We start from the raw sequence: 13,000 nt of genomic DNA on the forward strand, positions 1-13,000 counted from the left end.
GTTTCTTTCATTCTAAATTTCAAAGATATTTTGCTCTAAAGAAAAAAGTCTCAGCTGGGCATGGTGGCTCATGCCTGTAATACCAGCACTTCGGGACGCCGAGATGGGCAGATCACGAGGTCAAGAGGTCGAGACCATCCTGGCCAACATGGTGAAACCCCATCTCTACTAAAAATACAAAAATTAGCTGGATGTGGTGGTGCACACCTGTAATCCCAGCTACACGGGAGGCTGAGGCAGGAGAATCGCTTGAACCCGGGAGGCGGAGGCTGCAGTGAGCCAAGATCATGCCACTGCACTGCAGCCTGTTGACAAAGCAAGACTTCGACTTAAAAAAACAAACAAACAAACAAAAAAGAAAAATCTCTAAGACATACAGGTAAGGATGAGTAAAAGCAACGTAAAAGGGTAAATAAAAAGGCTCTTTATTTTTAAGATGTTATTCTGCATTTCCTATGTGTTGGACTTCAAATGTTTCCAGTTTATGTCCAAAATATAAAGGGACAAATAAGAGATTTTATTTCAAATTATTATTACAGAAACATGCTTATTGAAAATATTTTGTTTCCTAAGAAGTATTTAGATCTTAGGAAACATCTCTAAAATGTTTTTAACAAAAACTCAACTTTTACTTACCTGGACACATTATGTTCACTATTTTATTTTTAGACAGAGTCTCACTCTGTCACCCAGGCTGGAGTGCAGTGGTGCAATCTCAGCTCATCGCAACCTCCGCCTCCCGAGTTCAAGTGATTCTCCTGCCTCAGCCTCCTGAGCAGCTGGGATTACAGGTGTGCACCACCACACCCAGCTAAGAATTTTTAGTAGAGATGGGGTTTTGCCATGATGCCCAGGCTAGTCTCGAATTCCTGACCTCAAGTGATCCACCTGCCTCAGCCTCCCAAAGTGCTGGGATTACAGGCATGAGCCACCGATCCTGGCCCAGGCTGGCATTTTAAAGGCATACTGATAAGCATCCAAAGCTACTTCTTCACCACATTATAAAGCACATGAGTCCTCACTGAACTTAGTCAACATAAAAGTGAATATAAATGAAGTTGGATTCTAGTAAAAGCATAATGTTGTGAGTCTCCAAACAAGACATGTTTAGTGAACAAATCATTGTGCATTATGAAATCTCTGCTGGAGACACTTGAACTACTATTACTACTTATTGTTACTGTTTCAACTGATGCTAGTTGGTGTGTGGAAGAAGGGGAAATCAGTGATGAGGGAATAAATCTGTTGACTTGAAGGAGTGATAGGCTTTTCTAATGAGGAAAGGCCAGGAATTCTAAAAACTTTTTAAAGCTGATTAGCTAGACAGGGCTTTGCTAATAATGGACCAATCTAGCAAATGTGGCTGTTGAAATGGTACTTGGGCTTGAAGCCTGAGGATCTGCTATCAAACGTACTTTCTGCCCATTACCTAACAGGTGTCCATTCTTCAATCTGAGGACTTTTCTAACTTTGAGACACTGATATTAAGTCAAATGCATCATAAATTTTTCTTTCAGTTTATACCATTATCCTCCCTCTTTTATTCTTGTCTCCTGTAGATCTTGGCATTCTTTAAAAAGCTCAGTAAATAATGCTATTCACGTCTCTCTTATTATAACCAAAATCATTTTAATTAGCAAGAATTGTTGTACCATAAACACAAGTCTAACAACTCCACAGCAGGTTTTTATATTATTAAAGGATGATTTGCTCTAATAGCTTTCTGGTAAGAAGCAGCTTTGAGAACAACACAAGCAATCACTCTAAATAAATAGTTCTCTTAAAAAAATATCTCCAGTCAGCAGATGATAATCTTCCAAATGTCTGACAAAGTGTGTGACACAAAGAACAAAACAATAATTACATTTCCTAGTATTAGTCATGTCAAATATTACTTTTTTAAAACCAGTTTAACCCCGATCTTGTAAGGGATGTCACAGCTCTCCCGAAGACAATCTGGAATTGACTTTTCCAAAGAGTTAAGAGAAGTCTCTAAGAGGAAGTGAGTAATTGAAGAGAACCACATTGCTACTAGAAAAAAATCAAGAACTTTCCATGTGGAGTAGAGGCTAAAAAGATTAGCTTCAAAGTGATATATTTGCTTCTTTAATAAGTATTCTTGTGCTAGTTTGAAATAAGTAGAGCTTTCAAAGTGTTAAAATTTTCTAGAAGGACTACTCTTGGTCAGTGCAAAGCTATTAGGATGGTGTCTCGAGTGGTTAGTAATGGGGCCACTGATTATACTATATTAAATCTCAGGTGCATTCCTACTGGGAGACTAGAGTAAATACATTAGGGGCAGAGTATTAATTCTTTCATCCAAGGAAGTGATCTCTTCTTTTATACCAATTGTGGAAGTGAACATAAGGTCTATATTTATTTGCTCATCTCCAAATGGAAGGTACTTGCGAAAGAAGATGGAAGAATGGAGAGGATTACTTTGGGGAAAGGTAAAGGCTTTGAGGTTATTTATGAGACTTTGTGCCTGGAGTTGAGGTAGAACCAGAGTTAAGAAGATGGAGAAGACCTAAAGCTTATCAAGCACTTAGCTTTTCTCCCAACACTGACATACAAGCAGGGACGTGGGAGAAACCCAGACTGAAGGTCTTCACTGTGATAAGAGGCTGGCAAAAGCAGGTAAGAAACTGGAGAATCAACTAGGAAATTTAAGAGAGGGAATGACTATGTTCAAGTTAGAAATGAGTACTGAGAGCAGAGGTCAATGGTCTGACCCAGTGAGCCTGGGCTGATGGCCTGCAGGTTACCGTTGGGTCTAATGAAAACATTATGGAAGAAAGTGAACAAGATGTGGCCTCACAGAGGATGCTTAGGTCTCACTATTTTTAGGGACTGATACTGGAGGTGGAGATGTAACAATTAGATTAAAAATGTGGAGGAGGCAGTGGGTGTGATAAAGACGGATACCATCATAGACTCAGAGATGAGGAGCAGTGCAGCAAGAAATGAAGAAAATAGATGAAAAGACAGTCACAAGAAAGCAGAAGCCTTGAGCTTTGAAGATAGACTGTGACAGGATTAGACAACGTAATACAAAACAAAACAAAACAAAAATATGGAAACTGATGAGCTAAGAAAAGACAAAATCAAAGTAGGGGCAAAAGAAGTTCAAGGTGCAAGCAAATAGAGAATGATATGGCATGTGAGGAACTCAAATGATCAGAGTAAGGATAAGAATGACTGTGCAAGAACTTAGAATATAATAGATGGCGAGGATTCATTTATTCTACAAAATATAAGAAAAAGAAACCATGAGATTCACAAATATAGAACTAGACTTTTCCTGTATTTTATATTTTCCTGTACTTCAGATCTGATTAAAGGAACTTATCAAAAACATTAATTTGACTTGTTAAAATATGACAAATAAATGTCTAAATGTAGGGCCACTCCTTTGCTCTGTGGTAAGAATACCATTCTATTTAATAGTTAGTTATGTGACATTTTATATAAATGTTGGCTTGCCCAGGACAGCTTTGGATTAGCCTGTTATCCTTACAGAATGTTTAATTTTACTCTCAAAAATGTCCTGCTTGGTCATCCTAGTTATAAAGCAAACCTTAACAAAAGTGCTATGATGAATTCAATTTGCAAAAAAGCTAGAGTAAAAATTAGGGTGTTAAATAGAAAACGGTCATTTGTTCACAAAAGAAGAGATCACTAATACTTATCAAAATGTGGACTGCATATCACTCTGTGAGAAAGGAAAAGAAGAACAGAAAGAAATTGCTACACAAAAGTAGAAAGACCTCTAACAGGGGACACAGTGCTTTTTCCTAGGACAGCAACAAGACTCTAGGAGGGTGAAGTAGTGCAACCAGGGAACCCAATGGCATCATTCTGGGATCCCACAGGGGTCTCCTATTAGGGCTGTGGGGAATGCAGGAGATGCACCTTGTTATGTCTGGGACTGAGGATTTCCTGGACTTTAATTTAACCTGCAGCTCACTATGCTTCTCTTAAAAGCACTTGTAAATTTAAAAAGAACTCTTCTAAGAAACATCACATTGCAGATTAAACACAAACAAAACATAGTATTTCTGGGAAAAAAATACAAGCACAAGGAGAAAAGGGGGAATAGTTTACTAACCAGAAGGCTAACTGTGCAGCCAATCTTTTTGCCATCTACCTCTCCCATTTTCATGCAGTCCCTAAAAACAAAAAGCAATAGTCAGAACTCAGAACTTCCTTCCTAGGGGCAAACACAGTTTCTTCTTTTTGAGGGAAAAAAAGAAAGAAAGAAAGAAAAAAAAAAAAAAAAGAAGCCACTTGTAGGGACCAGAGGCAATTTGCATTGCAAGCGTTCGTTCCTTTAGATACATGCTCCAAGGACTGATAATCTAATCTCTGGGGAATGTGGGGAGTCAGAGACTCCTGAGCATCAGCTTCTGTTAAGAATTTCATTGCCATGTCAAGATTATGCTCCCTCTCAATGGACATGGGCTCAGGAAGTTAGAGGAGTGAAAGTGTGTTATTGTACACTTCCTACAGTGGGGTGAGAACTGGCTGGTAAGCCTGGCCATTAACAACGACAATGAGGGTTTCATTCCTAAAATAAAACCAAACCACCATGTATTTAAGTGGGATGAACTACTTTAACAGTTTAGATAATATAAAAATAAAAAACATAGGTCTACGGAAGGTGACAGTGTGAGTTTCATCTCACCCACGTCCCCTTTTTAAGAGAATATTTAAGAGAATAGCATGATTGTACAATTCTCCGTTACAATGTTTTCACCCTAAAATGGATTGGTTCTACTGGTTCTAGAGGCTAAGTCTAAATACCAAAATAAAGATTTTTTTTTTTTTTTTTTTGAGAACTCTCAGGGACTCTGAGAATCCTCTCAATTCACCAAGACTTTGAAAGAACTATCAAAAAACAAAACAAAGCAACAAAAAAGAAACAAAAGCTCAAATTAACAGCTCTGAACCAGCTGGTTAGAAGTTCATTATCTTAGTATACCAGGTTCCATGGTCTGATAATCAATTGAGTGATTCACAAGAGTGGAACGTTGATTGTATTCTATTTGATTTCTAACTGGAGCTCAGCATGAACTGGAGTTCAGAAAAACATGCGACTCGGCTTACCTGTAATCTAACAACCTCTCCATTAGACGAGTTACAGTAGCAATTAATGAAACGCCACTTTCCCGCCATGTTTCCCGCTCAATTTTCTTTAGCAGACTGGAAAAGAAAGAACCCGGGGCATTTTCAACATTTATTTTTATCAGTCACCATGACAACCACTTTACTTTCATCAGTACCTTAAATGCCTTAGCAACCACTGCAACATCTCACAAGTAGCACAATTTGCAAACAATGTCTTACCTAGGATAGGGACCAAATAGTGGAATTCTAATCCAGGAAGCATTGACAAAGCAAATTGATTTTCAGATTATCCAAGTCATAAAATACAAACACATGCATATAATCATATTTTCAAAATACACAAGCATCTCACAGCTCAAAGACATTTTTTCCTAGCTTCTCCCTTACACTAACAGAGGCTTGCATCTTACCACATCAAATAACACTGCAAAAAGCAAAAACAGGAGTGCCTCCAAGTTTACTTTTAAGCAAGATCTTGCTTTATTCACATAAAAATATTTTCCTACCGCTCAGTGGAATGCATCTTCATCCAAGCAATTTTACTGCAATGCAACTGCTACAGGAAAATCCTTGTACAGACGGTATGACGTTTTGCGTTTTTTCCTTTCACTTAACATTTGCCCACTCAATACATATTGTACTATCTGTGCACTCACTCAACAGTTTCATTCATTTTGTCACTAATCACAGAGGATTTTCTATGTGGTTGTTACAGCAGATTGATGACAAGTACCGAACCACATCTCTCCTCCTACATTTCCCCTAATCCTAAGCACCTTGGAGCAGAGGTACTATGTAAACACAAAATAATAACAATTATGATAAGTAGAATCTGTGTTACTTCCACTCCCACCTCTCAGCAAGTTAACAGTGTACTTGGCAAAGGCTTTATGATTGAACTTTCCCCAAAAGATAAAAGAAAGAACATAAGCATGGCAATATGTGGATACTTCCCTACCCCTCAAAATTCAATGATTGTCATTTCTGCCTAAAATCTTATTTGTCTTTCATCTTAGTTTCAGGAATAAGAGAGAAAACATTTCTTACAAGTACAATCTAAGCATATCATATGTGTACTTAGTTCAAAAATAAACATTCAAGAAGAAAGCTGTTTTGTCAAAGCTTTCTCTTGTCTGTGGCTATGTTCTCTCCCAAGTTTTCTATCCGTCATCCCCCACCTCTTTCTCTTGTTATTGGCATTCTAGTGCCCAGCCTTCTGTCTTGTCTCCTTCTCAGTTTCCTATGCATCCCTCATCCTGTTCTTCTGGTTTATTCTAAACTGTTTCTTAGGTTAAGGGTGGAGACTGCATATGGAAGGGATGGAATCTGCCCTGACCAGTCCTGCAGGCGAAGGTCCCCTAGTTTGTTTAAAATGTGTTTTCTTTTAAAAACCTCTGAACAGCACCTCTTTCAGGCTTAAATTGCAAATTGTATTGAACTCAAATGAAAATCTGCCTGCCAAAAAGCAATGTGGAATGATGTAGAAATTTCCCCGTGACAGCCTACACCTCATACTTTAGAGGCTAAAAAACAAAGAACTCAAGTTAGGTAATAATTCTAAAAATACATGAAGACTTCTTTTATGGGCATAAGTTTCATTAATTTGCACAGACTTCTGATGCAGTAAGAGCTACATAATCCTCTTGTAAGAAGAGGCAAAGTTATGCACAGCCTGTTTCCTTGACTAACTCAAGACCAAATGTTAGGACTGAGTCTAAAACCCAGATCATCTGTGTGCTCAGCCAGCCTTGTTCCCTCTCTTGGGAATCTTGCCATTTCCCTGTTTACCTGATACCAACTGAGAAAGAGAGGCTATCAACAAGAAGAGAAGAGCCTTTCTAGGTAACCTGGGTGAGAGTGGGTATTTTCATTTACTCTATAATAATGCCCATGTGCCCACATTGAGCATATAGGGAGCCCTAATAACAGTGAAAGGGGGTTTCTCATTGGTAATTGATAAGGCTGCTCTGTTCCATGCAATAGAAATTCCTAACACTGGGAAGCAAGATAAGCCATGGCCCTGCAAGGATGACTCTGCTCAGCAGGTTTTCACTCTGTGAAAGAAATCTGTGTGTGTGTTGGGGATTTGACCCTCAATCTCCCTCTCTCAGTATCATAATGGGGTTATGTATAAGTCATCACTCTAATATATAACACCTGTGTCTGTGCATGCTCTTTTTAATCCAAAGAGAAGAGTTAGAGATGTAAGGTATGGTGTCACATAGTGAATTCTCTGTCTCCAAATGGTAATTAAATGTGTGATCACTAAAAATCTTTGAAATAATGTGGAGTCTTATTGAATTATTTACAACTACATAGGAGAAGGCAGAGTGAAAGACTAAGAAATACCTGAATGAATGTTACTTCTTCTGGAAAGCCCCTTTAGAGCCCCCAAGACTGTAGGTAGACCTACTGTGTGCTCCTACAGCATAGTCACTGCTGCATCCCCAGCCCTGGGGAGTGCCCAATAAATACAGCAGAATGAGCGAATCAAGTGGAGCCAGGGGAAGCAGAATTTAGTTGTGGTACTCTATTCTGGATATTGCATGTTGGTGTCTATAATCTAGAATTTCAGTGTTATCAAAATGAATACGTGTTTTTGAAATAAGTTTCAAAAAGATGTAGTATGCATTCATGAAGATAATGTTTGGGCTTAGGGAAAGACGAGTTGAGTTCTTAGGAAGGAAGGTACTAGACAAATTTAAAGTCTTACTCCAAGGGGGCCATTTTGGCAAGCACTACAATTTAGAAAGTAGTGAACTACTTACAGCTTTTCAGCTTCAGAACAAATTTTAAGAGGTTTTAGACATGAATTACACAGAACAAATGAGAATTTGTACCATATAACGGCATGTGTTCCTAATTCATAATGTGTGCAGTGACTCATTGTGATTATACTAATTCATTGTGATTTCTGCTGCCAAAAAAGCAATTTATTGTTTCCTGAAATAAAGTAATATTTGCACCTTCTTTCTTGTGCTCAGGTAGTAATGACACTTAAGTATCACTTAAGTATCACTTTCGATTTGATTTATTCCTAATATGCTGATCATAAAAGCATGAAAGGAAATTATTTATAGTAGCATTTCTAGTAATATCCTAAAAATCAACAAAAGTATAAAAATCTCTATTGAATGAATCAGGCACCTTAAAATAGTCCTAATTATAGAGGCTTAATATTTTAATTATTGGTTTGATCCTAATGTCGAGGTACATCTTCTATTTCAAAGTCATATTTATACATGAGCAATTGAAATTGCATACTATCAAGCCTTTGTTAAAGTAGATAAGAGGCGCTAAAGAACTATGTGAGTATTTATTAATCTTGTGAATTTGTTATAAATAATTAATCACAAATCTCAAGAGATTCATTTCACTGAGTGCTTTCTCATTTTGGTTTTTTGTTCAAACCAAGGACTAGTAACTGAAATGAGAGCAGTTTTCAAAAGCAATTTATTATACTGCATGAGATTTTAATCAGAATTCTTGCTAAACTCCAAGCTGCCATAAAAGACTGAAGCTGTGTACACTAGAATGAATGAGGTCTTGGTGAATAATTTTGAAAACTGCTGTTTTAATTACCATATCAGAAAAAAATGATACTATTCAGAATCCAATACAAAGAATATATTTTATCACCCACCACTACCACAGGAAATCTCTATACCCTTCTTGGCTTTTCCTTTTAATGTAATTTTCTTAAAAGCTTCAAGATAATTTTTAATCAGGCATGCTGAAATCTATCTAACCTATTAGTCACTAATAATATTCTTCAAGCCTATATATTAATGTTTCTACTGTTGCAAATTCACAATCATAAAGTTTTGGACCTGGCCATCAATACTAAAGCACTGATACTTAGTTTTAGGTGATACTCGGGCATAAATACAAACACAAATATATTTTGTCATAGAAAAAAATGTGTTACTGCATTATTTTGCACTTCTGAAAGAACTGCAAACATTTTTCAAGCACAATAAGCGAATTCTTCTTTCAAAAAGAAATACTTTGCACATATGTTAGATTTGAAAATGACTAAGATCTGACTAAGATCCATAGGAAGCTGTAGAGAAAACAAGTACCAGAAGTGAAATCCCAAAGCACTAAAACATTCTCACTGTATCTTCTGGCCACTTAAACACAATGCATGAATACTTGGTACAAGCAGTTCATCCTGTGGCTATGATCAGATTCTATGGATAGGGCAACCTTAAAGTCTCTTTACAGCATTCCATTATTTCTCTATCTTCCATAGAAATCCAAAACACAGAATTTACTAAAAGTGATTTGCTTCTGAGATACTCTAATAAAAAGCATTTAGGAAGCAATTAATGCTGAGTGAACAATCAGTATTAATGAATTAAATCAGGTGTTGAAGAACAGATGCAAACTAGGTTAATTTTCCAACAGCAAATCAGCATCAGTATCTTGCTTTGGAAAGCAGTGCACACAAACATTACACCACACCCCTTTTCTCCTCTCCCACTTATAACCCCACTTAAAATCATTATCTTGCAGGAATGGTTTTAAAATTATCAGGCATGAAAAGAGTGAGATTTGTTATGTAACATATGCAAACTGTCCTAATCAGAGATTAAAATAGGAAGACATGCCTAATCATCGACATTATAAGATCCATTCGCCAGAGTTAGGCAATTATCCTTTATTTCACACTCTACAAAGACAAAGCACTCCTGTGAGACCTAAGCTGTCTTTGCAGCTCTCAGCTACCGTGGTGCAGAGAGGCTCAGTACTGACACCAAATCCCCAGAATAGAATCAACTTGAGATAAACATATTACTCACATACTGTTGAAGAGCTCACGGTATGTTTCGTCACCTTTGCCTTCTGACATCAGGCTATCCAGTTTGTCAATTAGCTTGGCTTCCACCTGAAACATACCCAACTATTACTCTCTTTCCTCCCCTTCACAAGTAGGAATTTCTAGGCAAGTTAAAACATATTTCTTTATGCCAAGAAAAAGGCCATGGTAAATTTTGTGAAAGTGACATTATCAGCTATGGTTGATAGCAGGCATCCCTTTGGAATTCTAAGCGACTAATCTAGATAGAGTTACATGACTTCACACTCCTGGCTGGGTAGCGTTTACTGCTGCCAAAGACATCTATCTATTTGTTGATTCAAACACAAATGCCTGGAGCCCAGTTTAAATGTTTGAATTCTTTTTTAGGAGCTATAAAAACTGGCAAGTCCTGTTTCTTTTTTCTTTTTTTTTAAACATCACTATATATAAGGACATCAGGAAACTAACATATCCACATACATTAATTTAAATCTTTGATGTGTTTTACATCTATTTTCTTTCTCAAAACAGTTTGAGGTTGCACTAAATCTTTGCTGAAGTTGAGAACTTGCCTTACCCACATACAGATGGTAGATCCATAGCAATAGTCTAAGTCAGCAATAAGCAGCAAGAGAGAGAAAGGACATATTTCCTGAAAACTGTAGTCAAAACATTTATATTTTCCAGGATGTAAATCCTTTGGAACTTGAATATCAGGAATGGAAAAATATCCCTTCATCTATATCTATCTGAGGCAGAAGAGACAGAAAATGAAAAACTTCTCTACGGCCGGAGAGAGTTAAAACAATTAGGGACTGGGAGGAATATTTGACTTTGTCAAAAGTCTAAGCCCAATTATTATTCCTGTAAACCAAATTTCAATCAAGAGGTAAAGACAAGGGGGAAGGAAAGTGGATTTTTCTTTCCTAAGTGCAATTTTTAAATAGTCTTTCATTCATCTATTAGCTTTCTTGAAAATAAATGTGTATACTGATACAGGTGAAACACCCATGCTTTTGGCAACAGGAGGGTTCCATGTTTGCCGTCAGATTGCTTGACTGGTTGACAACCATTCCTGAGATTTGAGGGAGGCTTCTTCTGGAGAAGCATGAGGAAGTGCCAAACCCTGTGGGCACACAGGTTTGTGTTGTGACTGTGTGAACAGACAGTAGGCCTACTATCTCCAAATTGAAGGACCTGGCAGAGCAAAAGCAGTGGATTCCTTAAGAGATCTGGTTTTGTAATAAGAATGCCTGTTTTCCTAAAACTGGAGTATAACTATTAGAACCTATGTCATGAGAAATTGTAAGCTCATTCCCTTGGAATTTCCTTTGTAAGAATTTCCACAGCTTTCTCCTTTAAATTAATTCTCAATGCTTCAAGCAAAGAGCAATAAAACATACTGTGAATCCAATGCTCAAAGCTAAGCCATTCGCCAAATACAATGTGCAGACCACTGAGAGCTCAATGAGTTTAATCATTAACTCTCTGATTCTTCTGCTCTGTGTCCAACTGGGTGCAAATAAAGTCTCTGCAAGTTCTTAAACACAGATCTGGGAAATCACAAAATTTTTCAGCTGAAAAGGAATCAAATGATTTTCAGGGCTTCACTGAAGGCTTAGGACAACACAGGATCTGAGAAGCATCCACGGCTGTGTGGCTTGGGAGTGAATAGGCCAGGCTGGAATGTAGGTCTGCTGACCCAGTGTTCATTTCCCAACTTGGAGTTGAATCTGGAAGTTCACAGATGCTTCAGGAGAGCTGAAACTCTTCCAACTCTTCTAAGGAGCACTTCTGCCTACCTGTTTAAAGTTGCCACTCCGCCTCTGCTCCCAGTCCATCATATCATGAAAAATTGGAATCATGACATTACGAAGATCTGGCTGGGGTATCAAGGTCACTTCTAGGAAGGGGCCAATCAGAGCAGGGATAAAATGAAGCTTGTGCTCTCCTAAAGGGAGAAAAATATTTGAGCTTCAATATATTCAATCTTAATATGATTTCAGAAATTAATATCATAAAATTTGTTTAAAACTATTGTTACAAATATATTCAATTACAGTCATCTCCTCAAGCAAGAAAATATAATAACCCATGAGATACAATTAAAAATTATATAAATCGGCTGGGTGCGGTGGCTCACGCCTGTAATGCCAGCACTTTGGGAGGCCGAGACTGTGGACCATGAGGTCAGGAGATCGAGACCATCCTGGCTAACAAGGTGAAACCCCATCTCTACTAAAAATACAAACAATTAGCCAGGCAGGATGGCGGATGCCTGTAGTCCCAGCTACTTGGGAGGCTGAGGCAGGAGAATGGCATGAACCTGGGAGGCGGAGCTTGCAGTGAGCCATGATCGTGCCACTGCACTCTAGCCTGGGTGACAGAGTGAGACTCTGTCTCAAAAAAAAAAAAAAATTATATATTTATATATAAAATATAAATAATCAGGAATTGGTTATGTACGTTATTGTATATGCACACATTAAAATTTTTATGCAATCATTTAACATAAGGCTGAAGAAAGATAACATAGGTGAAGTTTTTCAATATAATTAAGTGAAAAAGCAAAAAGCAAGTGCAATACAGTATGTAACGAAACATTTTTAATTTAAAAAAATACACACACACACACACACACACACACACATCTATCTCTTAGTCTAGAGTATTATATCCCTAATGTTAACCACAGAGGTTATCTCTGGATGGTGAGATTACGGATGATTTTTTTGTAAGAAAAAAGGTGGCTAGGTGGTTCTTATCTGTATGATATAATTTTTCTCGAGTGTGTTTTTTTTTTGTTTGTTTTGACATGGAGTCTTGCTCTGTCACCCAGGCTGGAGTGCAGTGACACAAACAGCTCACTGCTACCTCTGCCTCCCAGGCTGAAGCCAGTCTCCTGTCTCAGCCTCCTGGATAGCTGGGATTACAGGCACATGCCACCATGACCAGCTAATTTTTGTATTTTAGTAAAGATGGGGTTTCACCATGTTGGCCAGGCTGGTATCAAACTCCTGACCTCACGTGATCCACCCAGCGTGGCCTCCCAAAGTGCTAGGATTACAG

At 37.8% G+C, this 13,000-nt stretch overlaps 1 protein-coding gene across 5 annotated transcripts in view; it reads right to left on the reverse strand.

Annotated features, from left to right (window-relative positions):
- Nucleotides 1-13,000, reverse strand: part of DOCK4 (dedicator of cytokinesis 4) — a 472,131-nt gene that overhangs the window by 52,548 nt on the left and 406,583 nt on the right. For 3 of the 5 annotated variants that reach the window (XM_063642120.1, XM_055283725.2, XM_055283723.2), the window contains exons 31-35: nt 11,734-11,882; nt 9,933-10,018; nt 5,347-5,373; nt 5,107-5,202; nt 4,109-4,169 (exon numbers count right to left, since the gene is read on the reverse strand). In XM_063642120.1, the coding sequence (XP_063498190.1) occupies nt 4,109-4,169; nt 5,107-5,202; nt 5,347-5,373; nt 9,933-10,018; nt 11,734-11,882 (419 nt within the window). The remainder of the gene's footprint in view (nt 1-4,108; nt 4,170-5,106; nt 5,203-5,346; nt 5,374-9,932; nt 10,019-11,733; nt 11,883-13,000) is intronic. The other 2 variants (XM_063642121.1, XM_055283724.2) reach the window with 1 other exon arrangement.

Source organism: Symphalangus syndactylus, chromosome 6 (assembly GCF_028878055.3).
Source record: "Symphalangus syndactylus isolate Jambi chromosome 6, NHGRI_mSymSyn1-v2.1_pri, whole genome shotgun sequence".
Classification (NCBI taxonomy): Eukaryota; Metazoa; Chordata; class Mammalia; order Primates; family Hylobatidae; genus Symphalangus; species Symphalangus syndactylus.